At 42.0% G+C, this 18,945-nt stretch overlaps 1 protein-coding gene across 1 annotated transcript in view; it reads left to right on the top strand.

Moving 5' to 3' along the window:
• The window catches only part of NEK4 (NIMA related kinase 4), a 60,158-nt gene that overhangs the window by 31,023 nt on the left and 10,190 nt on the right, over window positions 1–18,945 (top strand). The window contains exons 7-13 of the mRNA XM_040407715.1: window positions 1,806–2,177; window positions 2,603–2,659; window positions 3,327–3,440; window positions 10,105–10,227; window positions 10,346–10,415; window positions 13,468–13,556; window positions 15,779–15,870. Coding sequence (XP_040263649.1) covers window positions 1,806–2,177; window positions 2,603–2,659; window positions 3,327–3,440; window positions 10,105–10,227; window positions 10,346–10,415; window positions 13,468–13,556; window positions 15,779–15,870 — 917 coding nt within the window. The remainder of the gene's footprint in view (window positions 1–1,805; window positions 2,178–2,602; window positions 2,660–3,326; window positions 3,441–10,104; window positions 10,228–10,345; window positions 10,416–13,467; window positions 13,557–15,778; window positions 15,871–18,945) is intronic.

The raw sequence follows: 18,945 nt of genomic DNA, 5'->3' as shown, positions 1-18,945 counted from the left end.
GAGTTACTGTCCTTAGCTTAATCTGTGCAATGCTCATGCGCCCGTTGTTGCTGGGCTAAAGTCCCAAACTCCGTTTTTAAGTTCTTCCGCACCCTAATGCCACAGATGATTTTCACATAGACATTTTGGAAAGCTAAATGATGTGCTAGTGGTTTAGTGACCTCAAACCTACTGACGGGTTCCATTTCAAGGGTAGAAAAAAGGCTGTGATTCTTTTCTAGAAACAACACTTCTTCTCTTTATTGGATGTGCCCGCAGTACCAGATATAGACCATGACAGATCCTTATTTTTTTTTTTTTTTTATAACTTGGACTACCCCTTTAATGTGTCAATGAATAAAGGGGGCAAGTGGCTTACCGACTAGAACTTAAAGGAGTTCTTTTCCATTAACAACCTTTATCACCTATCCTCAGCAGTGGCCTACATAAAGAAGTAAGGGCCCCATAGCAAGGATCAAACCAGGCCCCCCACACAGGACAGAAGGGTTTCTGCCTAAACCCTTTTCAATGACCCTTGGGCCATTTTTCCACCGCCTCATTTGCTAAAAATTGTTCCTTTAGAGAGTAGAGTCCTGACCAAGTTTTCTCCTACAGTAGAAGAGGAGATAATCCCAACCAAAACTGGGCCCCCTATTACCTTTGGCCCCATAGCAGTCGCATGGTCTGCCGTTATGGTAGTTACGCCCCTGATCCTCAGTATATGTGATCTCTGAGACCCCATCAATCACGAGAATAAGTGGTCTCCGAGTCCCCTCTGTGAATGAAGCAGTAGTGCGCATACTTGATTAATTGACTATAATGGGACCTGCCGGGGATCTGGCCTATTACTGGAATTAGTGCCGGGATTTGGCCAGACCAAAACTGCTGCAAGCACTGGTTTTTGTCTGGCCGAATCCTGGCACTAATGCCTGAAATAAGCCAGATCCTCACCAGGTTACAATATAATCAATGGCGCCTGGAGGTGCTCCAGCCCTTTCCGGCTATGTTGGATACGATGAGCTCCAGCAGGCTGTTCCTCTGCAGTAAGATCTTAAAGCTAACGTGGAACTAACCTTACCTGTTTGGTGGTAGTCCTGACACCATATAGGCTCTGAATGTATATAGATACTGCGTAAACCAGGAAAATGGTAACATAAAACGTGTAACCAAATAGCGTCTTGCCCTGGTATGAAGTAAGAGATCCTTATCAGGTGCCTTGCTAAACCAGGCAATATTTCTGTCAAGGGCAATAATTCAATTTTATTTTCTTAATATTTAGGGGGTACTCTCTCTACTTGAGGAGAGAGCGCCTTAATCGTCATGAGGAGACTTATAGGCCATACCTGCTCCTCTGGAATTCTGGGAAGAAAGGGATGCAAATGAGCTCTTAACAAGCTCTGCCTCTGATTCCACCAGATGTAAGGTCGCTACTATCCTATAAGTCACTGTTCAACCCTTTAACTAGGCCTTGAGACATGACTCGGATATTAAATAAGCCAGCACCTCATCTGCAGACAGCTGTTTTGGGGTGATTTCCCCTCATCAGTGCAGAGCAGAGAGTACTGGCTTAACTGGGTGAAAGGTCAGGATTTGGGGGGTACTATCTCTTCTTGGGGAGCCAGCGCCTTAATTGGCATGAGGAGACTTATAGGCCATATGTGCTCCTCTGGAATTCTGGGAAGAAAGGCATGCAAATGAGCTCTTAACTAGCTTTTTTGTTTCTTTTTATTTTATTTATTTTTTCTTTCTTTTTTTATTTTCTTAATACAAACTACTTGTATAAACATAAGGCCTTTTTAATGCACCGTTGTTAATTTCCTACCCAGAATAAAGGAAAAAGCCCAGTAAAGACGAAAGCAAGCTGTATTCCTCCAGTGGTTCCTGACCTCCCGCACATGAACAATACAGCAGCTTCTATTTCAACTCTCAGCAAGGTGGATATCAGTATCCTGCCCAATGACAAAAGAGCAGCATGTGATGAGCATTTGATACCCGCGCTCCAGAATGATTGCATGCCAGGTAAAATGACACCAAGCAGTCCAGAAGAGAAGAATATCAAAGAAAAACCGAATCCAGCGTTAAACTCCAACATGGAAGATAAAATGTTGCCAGTAGCATCTCCTGCTAGCATGGAGGATGAAGAAGACACCATTAAACTTTTGCAGCCAGTGATCACAGATGACCAACAGACAAACCAGGTAGGGTATATAATAATTACTTCCATGCTTTGTCATGTATATTTATACAATTGTAGAATAGAATATTTCATATTTTAATGAGGGTAATGAAAACTTGGTCTTAAATTGTCTAACAGTCCATCAAATTATCACCCTTTGTAAAAAAAAAAAAAAAAAAATGTAATTTGTAGCTAAATTGTAAAACCTCCATCTTTTCAGAGGACACATATAGATGTTGGAATTTCACATTTTTTTTTATTTTAAATTTTTATTTTAGTGTATTTATTTAAAGCATCTTTCTAATTCCATTCTAGTGCACTTTCGTTGGTAATGTAAACTTTCAGCAGGAGCAGTGAGATTTTTATAAAAGGGGATACGCTTTAAATGTGTAATCGGACGTTTTTTAAATAGCCTGTTAAATGCTTTTTTTTCTTATTTCCTTTTAGGAATGTTTGGATTCTACAGAAAAACTCCTTGAGGCATTTGTACCTGTTACAGAACCCGTACGTATAACTTACATGTTTTTATATAAAAAAAAAAATTTGACCAATATTGTAATGTAGAGATGTAGATTAAAATTGTTTTTTGGCACAATTTGCACCAAAAAAGTGGTGTACGTGTTTTGCATTTATGATTTATTTTAGATGCTTTTCTAACTTTTTTTTTTTTTTTACACCTTGTCCAACAAGGGACATGGCTTTGCAAGAAGTGGTTGTGGCTTAACAAGAAAGGGGTGTGTGACCTAAACGTGTTGGCACATTTTTGGAGTAAAACTAAGCAAACTTATAGGTGGCATAATCTTAGACCAGACAATCAGATCATGTAACAGAGTTATCATCCAGCATCAACCACTATGATAAATGTGGTGCAGTTTAAACCTGTCTAATAAGTTTACACTGTCTTACTAGTTTTAGTATTGTATTAAAGTTTTCTGGACTACCACCAATCAGCAAAACAGATGGGCAATGGCGCTCACGTGACATTCCTGTGCTGGGTTCCTGCCGTGGCTGCTGCTACGCCCTTTGTTCTGTTGATCATTGGCGGCCCTGGGGTGCAATCCTTAGAATAGGTCATCAACGAAAAATCCCAGAAACCCTCTTTAAAATTATCTTTTATTGTAACAAGTTTCTGGTGACATAATTTATAAACCATTTTCTTGTTTTGGTGCAGGATGGAGTAGTGGCAAAAATTGAAATACAGCCCCATAATTCCGTATCTGAGCCATCTTTATCCAGACATCGAAGACACAAGATCAGAGAAGATATGTCCTCACACTATGAGCAGGTGAAGATTGTGTACAGATTACGGGTATTGCTTTTAGTTAACAATTTATTAATAATCTCCCTATCATTAGACGAGACCATGATGGCTAGTACTGAATTTGCATCTCTGAAAATTTGTAGTTAAATGACGGCATCCATCATTTTCGACCCGATTTGCAAGTTCAAATTCAAAGCTACACTTTATATTATAGAACGAGAACCATAATCTGTAACGTCATTATTAGCAAAGAGAGCTATAGCACATGTATAAAGTACATTTAAAAATCGGAGCATCCCATAACATTTATGGACCCCCCTCCCCTCAATAAGACAAAACTAAGGGTGGAGGGGTTGATAGTCTAGTGTAGTGATAGAGTTAAAGGGACAGTTTCACTTCAGCAAATGTTTTTTATCATGTAAGGAAAGTTAATACAAGGCACTTGCTAATGTATTGTGATTGTCCATATTGCCTGCTTTGTTGGCTTAATTCATTTTTCCATCACATTATACACTGCTCGTTTCCAAGGTTTACGACCACCCTGTAATCCAGCAGCGGTGGCCGTGCTTGTACACTTTAGGAAACAGTGCCAGCCTCTGGTGGCCAGAACCGTGACAGTGCACATAGACACCCATGGGCAACAGCTCCCATACAGGCCACCTCATATCTGCAATGCAGAGGTGGCAGTAACAAGAAGTGTATAATGCAATAGAAAAATGAATTAAGCCAGCAAAGGAGGCAATATGGACAATCGCAATGCATTAGTAAGAGCCTTGTATTAACTTTCTCTACATGATAAATGGCATTTGCCTAAGTGAGAGAACCCCCCCTTAATATATTTGGTGGTCTAGAGCATAAAAAGGGGTTAATGCCAAAATTCATAGAGGTCAAATGTGGTAAGGAGGTTTATTTTATTTTTTTATTAAGGAATAATATTTCCATACAAAATGAAACCTCAAAATTAATCATTTCCAATTTTTTCCCTTATACCTTATCCCCCCACCCCCGAGGCGGAATTGAGAAATTGAAAAGGTGAGGCAGGAATCATTAAGATTTCCATTCTCCCCATATCTTAAGCCATTTATCCTCAGCGTTTCTTTGCTTTTAATCTTGTTAACGAGGGTTTAGCCATGTATCTATGCTTGGAGCATTAGATGAAAACCGAGCCTGTGCAATCAAAAGTCTTGCCAGAAACATTATCTTTAGCAAAATGATCCTTTTATGTTCATGGCACCCAACTTTGGAAAGATCATTCAACATCCAGGACTCTACCATAAATTGAATCGCCACTTTCAATTTTTGAGTGGTATAATTGTGTACTGTACCTCCAGTACTTTTGTAATTCTATACAGGTCCAAAACATATGTAAATGATCAGCCTCAGGTGTATTACATCGTGGGCAAGTAGACGTGTTACTTAAACACCATTTATTAAGCCAGAAAGGTGTAATATAATTTCTGTGTAAAATATTAAATTGAACCAGTGTATGATTGAAATTCTAAGAAGCTAATGCTACATTCCCTAGTATATTATCCCAATCAGCCGGTTGAATCATTGGACAGTCCCTTCTCCAGGCTTTTTGCCCAGGGAACTGGGAATTAATAAATCGTGCTTTAAGTAAATATTTTTAGCATTAAGAAATCTTAACCCTCTGTGCCACCTTTACTATCAAATTATGCAAACACATGGAAGTAGCAATATCAAAAACATTTTTTCTTTTATACTAGAAAGGTCAGTCTAGTGGTAAGAATCCGTGAGAGCTTCACATCAGTGTTAAGTAGAGAAATCGGCCTATATGAGCCCATATCTAAGGGAACTTTACCTTTTTTTTTTTTTTTTTTATTGATTTTGGAAGACTGCCATCCTCTATTGCCTCAATAAATACCTTCAAAAGACGGGGAAAGACCACCTCCCTATATTTACGATAGAATTCATATGGGAGTCCATCAGATTCCAGAGAAGAGTTTCCCACACAAGCCTTCAAGGCGGCTTCTAGCTCTTGCAAGGAGAGGTCCGCATCTCTCCGATTCTCTTTGGATATCCGTAAGGACTGGAAGAGATATAGAGTCCAAATATGAATCAATCGTTTCATCTGGAACACTATTTTCTGATTTATATAATTCCAGAAAAAAATGCTTCTCTAATGGATTCCTGATCTCAAATCATTATGCCTTTAGGAGAGCGAATGCTAACTTTATCTTTTTTGGGATCCTGACTGGAAATTACCATAGCCAGTATTTTCCCTGGGCGATCTGATTCAGAAAAATATTTCTGTCCCTTTTTAAAAAAAAAAAAAAAAAAAAAGCCTTTGCTGAGCCTTATCCAAGAGAGTGTCAGAAAAAGCCTGACTTGTCCTCTGCATATTTTCACTGGTTTGTTCTGTATTGTTGATGGAAAAGTCCTCCATAGCGGCCGCCGCTGCTTCTTGAAGCTCTCTCTCTTTCTTGACATAACTCTTTCTTAAAGGGACACTGACAGGCCCAATAAGCATATTTAGGTATATATATGACAGTACAGGTCTTCTAAAGTGTATTAAAAGCATATAAGTATACCCCCTGTCCACCTTATAAATACAGTAAACTGAAGTTTTATAACCTGGTTGAATCGTCTTCATTCTGCCCAAGGGGCGGCGTTTCATCTCCACTTCTGCCCAGCCAGCCGCCCCAACTGCCGTTTTGAAGCGCCGCCCAGCTCATCAATATTCACTTCGCTGGGCGGCTACTACTGTCCCCGACGCAAGATCCGGCGCATGCCCAATACAGTCCTATGGGCATCGGCCTCCGGCTCATCTTCAGCGCATGCGCCTGTCACCTTCACTGGCCGGGATCACATCGCGCCTGCGTTCAGTCTGCATCTTAGAGGCCGCTACAGCCTCTGCGTTATGCGCATGCGCCGGGCACTGTTCAGAGCAGCGCTAGTGCTGCTCTCTTACACCTCAGAAGGGGTTAATACTAGTGCTGAAGATGAGACGGAGGCCGATGCCCATAGGACTGTATTGGGCATGCGCCAGATCTTGTGAAGTCGGGGACAGTAGTAGCCGCCCAGCGAAGTGAATATTGATGAGCTGGGCGGCGCTTCAAAACGGCAGTTGGGGCGGCTGGCTGGGCAGAAGTGGAGATGAAACGCCGCCCCTTGGGCAGAATGAAGACGATTCAACCAGGTTATAAAACTTCAGTTTACTGTAGTTATAAGGTGGACAGGGGGGATATTTAGATGCTTTTAATACACTTTATAAGACCTGTACTGTCATATATATACCTAAATATGCTATTGGGCCTGTCAGTGTCCCTTTAAGTTGGAGATATTGCTGAGAAACACCCCCCTCATATAGGCCTTAAATGCATCCCATACCAAATGGGTCCTTCCTGAATTATAATTGGTATCCCAAAAGAATTCTATCTCTTGTTTAATCAATTCATGGTTGTCTATTATAGAGATCCAATGGGGATTTAATCTGAACATAGGCCTAACACTATATTTTGTTATGGACCAAACATAATTCAATTACGAGAGGTAGATGGTCGGATAGAGACCTAGCTTCGTATTTCATACATTTTATATATTTCAAATAGTTTTTATTTATCAAAGCTAGATCTATCCTAGACATCGACCTCCCAGATTTACTAACACAAGAATATACTTGCTTCCCCTTCCCTAAGTATCCCCAAATGTCCACAAAGCCAGATTCCTGGCAAAAGCGGAACAAAGGAGAACCTTGGCGCGCTACATACGTATCTCTCTGAAGAAACCCTATCCTTTTCTGGATCAATAACACAATTAAAGTCCCCCATCACAATGACTGGGCATTCAGGACACCGATCCATAAAGGTTAATAAACAGTTAAAGGGAGTCTGTCACCAGATTGTGACCTTATAGACCGCTTACATAGCGCTCTAGCATAGCAGTCTATGATTCTAATGGTACCTTTGATGTTTGCTTGTGAAGTTCCCCCAAGGAAAAAACTGACTTTTATTCATATGTAAATTAGGGCTCGCAAGTGCCCAGGGTGGCGTTCACCTCGTTGGAGCCCAGGCTGTTCTGCCTCTTTTCGTCATATCCCCGCCCCAGCCTCTTCCTCTGCCCGCCCCGCTCTTCCTTTGCGTCCTCCTTCTCTGCAGCGAGATCCCGCACCTGCACTATCCATTGCTTGGCCGGGGCATGCGCACTGCGATGCCCATTGTGGGCACGGCATCGCAGTAGCTACTACGCATGCGCCGGCCAACGGCGAGAAACAGTGGCGAGGAGGCGGACCAGAGACACCCACAATGGGCATCGCAGTGCGCATGCCCCGGCCAAGCAATGGATAGCGCAGGTGCGGGATCTCACTGCAGAGAAGGAGGACTTCACAAGCAAACATCAAAGGTACCATTAGAATCATAGACTGCTATGCTAGAGCGCTATGTAAGCGGTCTATAAGGTCACAATCTGGTGACAGACTCCCTTTAAGTACATGAGGAGAAGAAGGGGGAGGAATATAAATAAAAGCCAAAATACATATTTTTCCATATAAATTACCATGAAGAAAAACAAATCTCCCCTGCTTATCGATGGAGGAGGCCCGGCAGACAAAATCAATCCCTTTATGAATTACCGTAATACTGTTACTCCTCTTGAATAACTAGTAAAGGTGGAGTGATAAGTCTGAGAAGCCAATCCCCCACCGAGTCGAGGGATCTCCCCCTCGGTAAAGTGGGTCTCTACTAAACTAACAATCGCTGGAAGATATCTCCGAACCCGGTCATTAACTGCCTGTCTTTTTAATTTATTACCAAGCCCCTGAACATTCCAGGTTAGAATTCTAACCGACATCAATTAACAAGAGAAACAAGAGCAAGACACAATTCCTACCTCTTCCCCTCCAACCAGGTAGACGCATCGCAACCCACCACTCAATTTATAACCCCCCCCCCCCCCCCCCCGACTCTTGATCCGCCACCGTCTTGGACAGATCTCTCAACTAAGACCACCTCCCCTCACTTCCCCCTCACCCGCCACAATGAGAAAAAGAAAAAAAAGTTCAGATGTTATTCTGATCAAGCCAGTCCACCACAAGGCCAGGAGCATCAAAAAAATGAGTCTCATTGTTAAAAATTATCCCCAGTTTGGCCGGGTATACAAATGAATATTTAATATTCTTTTGACAAAGTCGTCTCTTAACCTCGATGTAGCTACGTCTTTTATCTTGAATGTCCTTGGAAAAATCTGGAAAAAAAGCTATTCTAGTCTATTTCCATTATAAAAAATGGGATGGCACTCCCTTGCCCTTCTAAGGATCATGTCCCTATCTCGTGAGACGAGTATCTTCACAAGAAGCATCCGCAATTGCCTTCCAGGAATTGGTTTACCCCCTGGTACTCGATAGGCCCTTTCCACAAAAAATAATGGAGAAAAATGCTCCTTTCCAAACTTCTCCAAGATTAAATTCTGAATCATATCACAGGGATTATCCCCTTCCATACCTTCTGGAAGGCCAGTTTATTTTCACATTGCTTTGCCTAGACCTGTCTTCGAGATCCACCATCTTTTTTTTAAGGTTATTACCCTCTGATCTCAAAGTAGGGATTTTCATTTAAAATATTTTAACTTCCTTCTCCAGGACCTCTACAGATTTTTCTATGGTAGTTACTCTGTTATGTATTCTAGAGACATCATCTCTTATAGGGAGCACATCGGTCCGGATCACCCCAAGTTGAGTTGAAAGATCTTTTATTAACTCTCCATTTTTTTTTGACCACACTTAAAATTTCATTACGTGGTGACATTTCATCTTTAGACATGGCTTTTAAATCATCTCTCTCCACCCAACCTCCTGAATATCATGATCCGGTACTTCTGCCCTTCTAGCTCCATCCTTTTTTTTTTTTCTACATCTGAGTCGTGTAGCCCTTTTTGTCCTGCTCTTATAATTACAAGCTTTGGGAACTTCAAGAATTGTTCAATTTTAGCAGTTTCTGTAAATTTCTGACCAATTTTGGCGGATGTATATTCGGCAGAACGTCCATTTTGCTTAGGGGCCATTTTCCTTCTTTTTCTTTTTCCTCCTCTTTTTTTCCTTTTTTGTGTGACAAAGACATGTTCAGCTTCTTTTATGTTGTCCTGCTCTGATCATACAGACCATTGCTGGGTGGGGGATAGATATGATCATGTGGCTATGATTTAACACCCACAGAGAGCTTTGCAAGCCCTCTGCCAATCATTAAGAAACCGTCAAGAAACTGGCGCACGCTTTGGGAGAAGGTTTGTGACGCACAGTAGCTGTACTGCCTAATGGGGACAGTGGTTATTTTCTGTGAAATTGACTTTAATATTTGTGTTGGTGAGAGAGAAATTCAGATCTTGCCACTGGGTAAGGGTATAATCTCAGTGAATACAACGGGGCAGATTTACAAAACGGTCAAATTTGTAGACCATGTAAACTTAGGCTAGACAGTCTAAAACTGTGCCAGATATACAGTATCCCAAAAATCTGGTTCATCATTAGACTGTCTAGTCTGAGTTCACACCACCTATTTACTTTACACAAAATTTTGGCACATTTTTGACACGTATTGTCACATATTGCGCCACACGCCTTTCCAAAAGGACACACTGCTTTTCATATTTTGATTGGTAAATCTCCCCCACTGTGTGCAGCATTGTGCAATATGTTAGTGCATAAATAAATGATCAGATATCAATGTGTTTCTAGTCTCCTGTGGTTTGTCCAAGACCTCTACCTTCTCCTCCAGCCATACAACAACGAGCTGCCAATAGGAAGGGCACTTCAGCAGAATCCGGCGGTGGTTCAAAACCTGACATTGTGCTATCTCAGGTACCTAATGAAACTGCCCAGATTTTCTACAGGGCATCACTGCAAGGTCATGAAAATTGGTGGTCATAAACTTTGGTCTGTCCACGGCTAAACTGTCTTTCTTTTTACTATTACAAAGGATCATCGACCTTTATCAGCAAGAGAAAGACGACGGCTAAAACAGTCCCAAGAAGAAGTATCGCTATCTGGTGAGAAATCTGTATACCATACAGGCTTATATGTAGGAACTAGGAATGAGCCAACGTGTGTTTTCAAGTAGGGACTTGACCATAACGAAATTCTTAGATAACCCGGACCTTGTATGCCGAACTTCCAACACGAGTTCACTCATCCCTAGTAGGGCCAAATTTTGATCTGCACAAAACAGTGACTTCCGTAGCAGTTAATGTATAACTGGTATTTTATAACATTTTTGACATATCAGACGTTTTGATTGCTGACGGTCAGGGTGCTGAGACTCCCACAAAAACAAAAAGCACAAGTGCTCAGCAGAGATCATTGTATTGCGTACAACCCCCCTGTTTATCGAACAGCAATATTCTGTTAAAATGCATGAAATTTCATGGATGACACAAGCAGAGGCACAGGATATGTTCTATGGAGTAGACACTCATTGGGTGCCAACATCATCCACCAGTATCTGCCTGCCCCACTCAACACTGCAGCACCAGAGAGAAGACCAGGTAAGTATTGATTTGTATCTTCTATACCACCTTGAATCTTGTAGCCAAGTTCTTGAAGCCAACAGTACTCTTTATGTGTAAACTACAGGGATGTTTTACATTGATCTTTAGAGGATTGGTGGCCCAGTTCTCTTACCCAGGGAGATGGAAAACCAGGGGCGTTGGTTCTGGAGTCATTTTCTTTGTCCCTTTTCTCCTTGGTGAGAATAAATCCGTACACCACAGATATAGCATGTTGAGCAGAGGAAGCCATACATATTTGTCAAAAGGGGTTAACTTGCTGTGCAGTTGTGTCTCGGGTGTCAGTGATGAAATGAAGCTGAGTAATTAGAAATAATGGAACCATGTTTCCAGGGATTGGGAAAATAGCTCTCTGATGTCTGAAAGAGGGTGTAAACCGCAAGGGTTCAACACATCCTTTATCTTGTATATAGAGCCTCTGATGGGATTCCGGAGAGGTAGATCCTAGAGACCTGGAGGTGAGGATTTCCTGACAATGGGGTGAGGGGACCAGGGGACTTTATCAACCGCGTCTTAGGAGCAAAACTGTTCCAGGCCTTCAGTAAGCATGCCAGGAAAGGGGAGACCTCCAAGTTGGACCTATTGGTGGAGATAGGAAGCCAGAAGACCCCTGTGATTAGGGCTGGGGCAAGTTTATGCTCAATCTCAACCCATAGTTTTGAAGAACGATCCTGTAGAAGGTCTAACATGCAGTTACATATCACCGCTCCATAGTAAAGAATTACGTTAGGAAGTACCGTTCCCCCTGAAAGTTTGAAGCAAGCCAGCAACTTATAACCCAATCTTGGGCAGGTCTGTTTTCATATGAAGTGGCTAATCTCTTGAGGTGTAGGAAATATGCTTGGGGTACCTCCCAAGGAATAGTCTGGAACAAATATAAGGACATTAAAGGGAACCTGTCACCGGGATTTTGTGTATAGAGCTGAGGACACGGGTTGCTAGATGGCCGCTAGCACATCCGCAATACCCAGTCCCCATAGCTCTGTGTGCTTTTATTGTGTAAAAAAAACGATTTGATACAGATGCAAATTAACCTGAGATGAGTCCTGTACGTGAGATGAGTCAGGGACAGGACTCATCTCAGGTTAATTTGCATATGTATCAAATCGTTTTTTTACACAATAAAAGCACACAGAGCTATGGGAACTGGGTATTCCGGATGTGCTAGCGGCCATCTAGCAACCCATGTACTCATCTTTATACACAAAATCCAGGTGACAGGTTCCCTTTAATTCTACTAAATCACAATTGAAGGTTGTCCCGTTTTTGAAGATCAACCTCAATGGAATGTAGCAAAGGTTTGTAATGCCCATTTAATGTATTTGGTAGCCCGTCTGAATAGGAAAGCCCCTCTCAGACTATCAACCTCTCGTTTGGGTAAGGTGACATTTAGTATTTTAGATTTCTGGACATTAACCTTAAAGTTACTTATCTTACCAAATTTTTCAAACTGGGGGAGAACCGTAGGAAGGCCTATTCTAGGCGCCAAGAGATGAATGAGATGATTGTCCGCAAATAAGGAAAGTTTATGTTCCATTTCCCCAACCAAAATTCCCTGTGTTGAGGGGTTACACATGAGGGCACGGCTATTTTGTCCTGTTGCGATTGGGAAATGGTTCCTCCTAACCTGTGCTGCCGAGTAAGGGTAAAGAGCTAAAATCTATTCCCTCATGCACGTACCTAGTCCGAGAAATCCCCATTGAACCTGATCAAAGGCTTTTTCTGCGTCGACAGTGCTGTTCTTGTGTGACAGGCCAAAGCAATTAGGCCATTGGATTTTAGGTTGTTGTCGCAAGCTTCTCGACCTGGAACAAAGCCCACCTGCACTCTGTGTATACAGCCAGGTATAAGCGGTGGCAGTCTATGGACTATAGATTTGGTAAATAGCATTATGTTCAGGTTGAGTAGTAAAATGGGCCTATAGTCGAAAGCTACTCTATAAACGCCAAATATAATTCAAAGCAAAACTTTCACTGTTACACTACTTGATATTTTTTTTTACTATTAGAAGCCTAAATTAAAGGGGTTGTTTTACTTTAGCAAGTGGCATTTATCATGTAGAGAAAGTTAATACAAGGCACTTACTAAATTATTGTGATTGTCCATATTGCCTGCTCTACTGGCTGGATTCATTTTTCCATCACATTATGCACTGCTCGTATCCATGGTTATAACCACCCTGCAATCCAGCAGTGGTGGTCGTGCTTGTACACTATAGGAAAAAGCATCAGCCTCTCTGGTGGCCGGGACCATGGGAATGCACATGGGCTGGTGCCTTTTTTATAGCGTGCAAGCACGACCACCGCTGATGGACTACAGGGTGGTCGTAACCATGGATACGAGCAGTGTATAATGTGATGGAAAAATGAATCCAGCCAGCAAAGGAAGCAATATGGACAATCGCAATACATTAGTAAGTGCCTTGTATTAACTTCATCAAATAGCATTTATTATGTAGATAAAGAGAGACAACCCCTTTAAATAGGATCAAAACAAAACCGTCAAAGACAAATGAATTCTTTGCTTCTTTCTCAAGCACCATCCGTCAGTATGGGCTCTGTGCAAGCTGTTAACAGAGGGCAAGCAATACATCCTGCCTGTCAGTCATTGCCAAGTTTACATGAGGTGAGTTATGCCTTCCTACAATTGATTTAGAATGAATATTACAACATGGCGAATAGGAGACGTTATGAGTTTTAGATTTGCCAAAGTTACTGTAAATCTTCAAATGTTTGCGATTTGCTACATAAGTATTATTGTCTGTTTTCTTAAAGGGATTTTCAGTGATTTTAAAGGGGTTGGTCCATCTTATATAATGGAGGCATATATCTAGGACATACCCCCCAATGTCTGATATGTGCGGGTCCCACCTCTGGGACCTGTACCTACCTCTAGAACGGAGCCCGCATAGTGAAGGAGAGTGGGCCGCAAATATACGGGGGCGCCCTCCATTCATTTCTATGGGAGCCCTGGCTTGGCTATTTCTTTTAACCCCAATAGAAGCAATTGCAATGGTGGCTGAGCTTGCGCGGTGCGCTTCCCATTCATTTCTATGGGACTTCCTAAAATAACCGAGCGGCAGTCCCATAGGAATGAATGGAGGGTGGCCTCACATGCGCAGTCCACTCTTCTTCGCTTTGCAGGCTCTGTTCTATAGACAGGTGCGGGTCCTAGAGGTGGGACCTGCACCTATCAGACATTAGGGGCACATTCTAGCCATATGCCCCTAATGTATAAGATGGGCCAATCCCTTTAATATTGATGACCTTTGCTTAGGGTAGGTCATCAGTATCTGGTGGGAATTTGACACCTGGCACCCCCGCCGATGGGGTGGCTGTGGCGCTCTAGTCAGTGCTGCCGTCTCCTCACAGAGTGCCAAGCACAGCACCGTACATTGTTTAGGGGTTGTGCTTGGTATTTCAGCTCGTGCCTAGTCACTTGGCCGTGTGACTGATGAACGTGATTAATTATAATGACAAACAGAAGGATCCCTCAGGAGGTTGCCACGCTATATAAAGTTTGCAAAATAGGGTTAAATGGTCACTTGGACCTTAGCGTGACTTTGCAGCCTCTCTGACTAATAAATAGTAAAATAAATCTTTATTAATCACGATATTAAAAAACATAATACTTCTTGGGAACTTAATATTTAAAACTCTCAGGAATTGTGGAATCAGGGAAATCAATGACACTTCTAGTTATATGTATGTTCTCATATCGGACTTGTCCGAACATAGAGGGTTAACCACCCCCTGAGTCTCCAAATTCTCCAGATCTGTGTGTATATTTCACTCACTACATTGCATATCCCATTGCGGGATCTCTGCCTTCCATTCCTGACCTAAAAGCTAGAATCCTGTATCCCTACATGTTTTGCCAATAGATTCGGCGTCTTCAGGGGATACTATACAGGCCTGTCAATAAAAACTGGTGCACTAGAAACAGCGGGGCACATTTACTGTTGAAGATGCACCAGAATTTTGGAACATTTTGTGCCATACTAGTGGCGCGCGTGACTTGCATCACATTTATTAGCCGCTTTAGACATTGTTCCCTTACTTGTCTGACAAGGGAACTGGCTTAGCAGAAAAGGGTGTAGCTTTATGGGAAAGGGCGTGGCCTAGGCCTAAGCCAACTTAAAGGTGGTGTAAAGTTATACTAGACGGTCTCAAAAGGCAGCAGATTTATCATTCAGCATCTAGAGGAATCGCTGGGACCATTTTTTATGTGGTAGAGGAAAACAGGAGGAGTTAGCAGGAGCTGAGTGCAATGCACTTCTGGGAGAGGCAGCTGCTTAATGGTCACATTGGACAAACTGCTGCCTGACTGCAGACACTGCAGAGACCAAAACTGCAGAGAGGTGAGTAAAGAAGCTAAAAAGAGTGAAAATTACACTGGAGAGTAGTGTGTTTTGCATTGATATAGTTAAAATAACTCCAGATGTTTTTTTATTTATTTTTTAATTCGGAGGAGATTCTATGGGGGATATATATCAAGACTGGCATTCCCATAGGCAAGTCTTGATCCCCCTGGACTAAGATGCGCCTGATTTATTAAGAGGCAGATGCCAGTTTCTGGCACAAGTTATAGTAAATCCAGTGGGCTGCTCCAAGTCCCGCCCTCCCTCTAAGCCACACCCTTTTTTATCACCACTTCAGTTAAGTCTCAAACATGGCCTGCACCATCATTTTTTACACCACAGGTGTAATTTTGTTATGATAAGTAGATAAAAAGTTAAATGATGCACATTTTTGTTTTTTAAACAAGCAAATTTTAGATGAACGTCATGTTATTTCTTGTACACCTCTTTTTTGGTATACTAACCAAAGCATGTTCTTATCATAAAGGAAAGGCATCATTCTGCACATGGCTTTTCTGCTGAGGATGATCTAAGCTCTTCCACCAATTCCACCAAGTCTGAAGGAGAATGTAAAGAGAGGTAATTACCGAACAGTGTAGGATCTGTGATCACACACAATGAGCTCATGATGTTAAGAGAGGTCTTGTACCTAAAATGAAAACTTTTTCTTGTCATATTTATTAGCAATAAATCAGAAGTTACCGCAGTAGACAAAGTTTGATACTTAGGTTTGCATACGTTATACAGCCATATTGAATGTAACTTTTGAATTTAGGGGGTCATTTATGAATCTGAAATATGCCTACATTAGGCATATTTCAGGCGCAGATTGCGGCGCAATGGAACCTGCGACTTTGTCCTGCTCACGCCAGGTCTGAAAAGTGGACATGGCGGGGATAGGCCAGCAGATCCGTCTCATTTACCATTTTCTATGCCTGTTTTAGGCATAGAAAAAGGTCTAAATGTAAGACAGCTAGGAAGCGGTCTTACTTTTTTTAGAAGCAGCGGTGGATCTGCCGAAGTTATGAAGAGGCCTGCGCCTCTTCATGACTCCGGCGGATCCACCGCCAGCTTAGGGGTTTATTAGGACTGGTGTCTAAAACGCCGGTCTTAATAAATGTGCCCCTTAGTTTCATGGAAACCAAAGGTAAAATTGGCACTCTCTTGTTTATTGAACATAATGCTAATATGCGACCTCTACTACCCTGTGTAGTTCTTGTGCCGATTTTCAGCGACAGTGCTACAGCTGATTGGTGTGGGATGTCGGACCCAGAGGTCAGCAAGAAAAGGTATGTCCTGAGGTTAGGCCATCACTTAGTAAAGGGTTAGACAACCCCTCTATAGTTCAAAAGTGACAACAAATATGGCTGCTGCAACAACAAAGTGCTGTCATCGCTAAATTTAACAATAAACATATAAAATTACAAAACTTTGGGGAGGATTCTAATGATTTACTTAGAAATCTTTTGGAAGAATGATCTCCAGGGTACTTGAAAACCTTTGAAAAATAATGCTTCTATGTAGATGAAAATGCACAAAGGCACACATAGGGCATTACCCAAATAAACAAAATAAGGAATGCACAAATGGCTATGCTCACCTTGCTACATTGTGCTGGGAGCACGACGTCCTTAAAGGGGTAGTCTCACTTGGCACATTTATGGCAAATTCACAGGATATGCCTTAAATATCCGATAGGTGCAGGTCCCACCTTTGGGACCACTTCTTTTTCAAGAACTGGGCCAGTCACTCTCAGCCAGAAATAGAGAAGAGGGAATGCATGTGTGGCTCACTCTATTTACTTTAGTAGCACTTCCGAAAATAGCCGAGCACTCTGGACATTTATGGCCTATCCTGTGGACATGTCATTAAAGGGCATCTGTCAGCAGATTTGTCCCTCTGACACTGGCTGACCTGTTACATGTGCACTTGGCAGCTGAAGGCATCTGTGTTGGTCCCATGTTCATATGTGCCCTCATTAATGAGATATTTGCATATATTAAAACATCATTTGAGCCTATAGGAGCAACAGGGGCGTTGCCATTACTCCTAGATGCTCTGCTCTCTCTGCAACTGCTGCGCCCTCTCCACTTTGACAGGGCCTGGCAGTGAAAAGATCATCACCTGGCCCTGTCAATGAAAGTGGAGAGGACGCTGCAGAGAGAGCTGAGCCTCTAGGTGTAATGGCAACTGGGGCTAATTTGCATCTATTAAAACTTAATTTTCAGCAATGCGGGCACATATGAAGATGGGACCAACACAGATGCCTTTAGCTGCCAAGTGCACATGTAACAGGTCAGCCAGTGTCATAGGGACAAATCTGCTGACAGATGTCCTTTGATGTTCCAGCTGCGACTACCCCTTTAATAGAGTAGTAGTAATGACTGAAGCCTTGCGTCCAACAGACAACACTTGGTATCCAGTGATGAAGAAAATGTACGTATAGAACAAAAAAAGGACTTTGCCAGGCATTGCTGAGGATCTGGAGACACATTTATCAAGTCTTCTACACCAGTTTTGTGGCCTAAAAATGTCACAAGTGATGCGTGCGGCATTTGGCGATCTCGCCACTTTAGGAAGTGGAGTGAAAAGTAGGTCAGGATTTCAGATTAGTCTCACTTATTATGTGCGATTACCGGTATTTTTTTTTATGGTCGTATCTCCACACCAGACAACCCCCTAGTGTACTTTTACAGACATAGGCGTACACAACATTGCAGATGCGCCAAATATATTATTACTGTGCACCATTTCATAAATGTCGTGCAACCTCACAAAGCAAAGACAGACTTAAAACTAACACCAAAACCACCGCAAATGATAAATTTGCCCGTGTCTTTAAATATTTATTCCACATTGGAATAAATATTTAAAGACAGTGTTCTCCAGATCCTCTTACTTTGGGAGCTCCTGACCAAGTCCATGTTTGTTACATCCGTACATGGTCGTGAAGAATAATGTTCAGAGAACTACAGTTTTTGTGATCTTACAGTAAAAAAAAAAAAAAAATGGATGCTTTTTTTTTTTCAAAGGGGTTGTCTCACTTCGGCAAGTGGCATTTATCATACAGAGAAAGTTAATACAATATTAAGAGAAATACCACTGCACACTCAAGGTTTACATGCAAATAAAAAAAATCTTTTATTATGGCATATCCTCCGTATGGTATATAGGCAAGTGAGAGAAGAATGCCTGCTATTTTTATGTGACTGTAAATCTTGATGTTTCGATCAAATCCAGACCTTGGTCACAAAAGTCACTAATGAAAAAGGAAACAAAAAGACAGACATTAGTTGTGAGGCAAAAAGGAAATAACATATAACATGATTGGTTACTAATGTATTGTGATTGTCCATATTGCTTCCTTTGCTGGCTGGATTCATTTTTCCATCTCATTATACACTGCTCGTATCCAGGGGTACGACCACCCTGCAATCCAGCAACGGTGGCCGTGCTTGCACACTATAGGAAAAAGCACTAGCCTCTGTGCGCACCCGCAGTCCTGGCCACCAGAGAGGCCGGCGGTTTTCCTATAGTGTGCACGCACGACTGCCACTGATGGATTGCAGGGTGGTCGTAACCATAGAAATGAGCAGTGTATAATGTGATGGAAAAATGAATCCAGCCAGCAAAGGAGACAATATGGAAAACAAC

The sequence above is a fragment of the Bufo bufo genome, chromosome 9, assembly GCF_905171765.1.
Source record: "Bufo bufo chromosome 9, aBufBuf1.1, whole genome shotgun sequence".
NCBI classification, from domain to species: Eukaryota; Metazoa; Chordata; class Amphibia; order Anura; family Bufonidae; genus Bufo; species Bufo bufo.
This window is presented reverse-complemented; position numbering and strand designations above follow the sequence as displayed.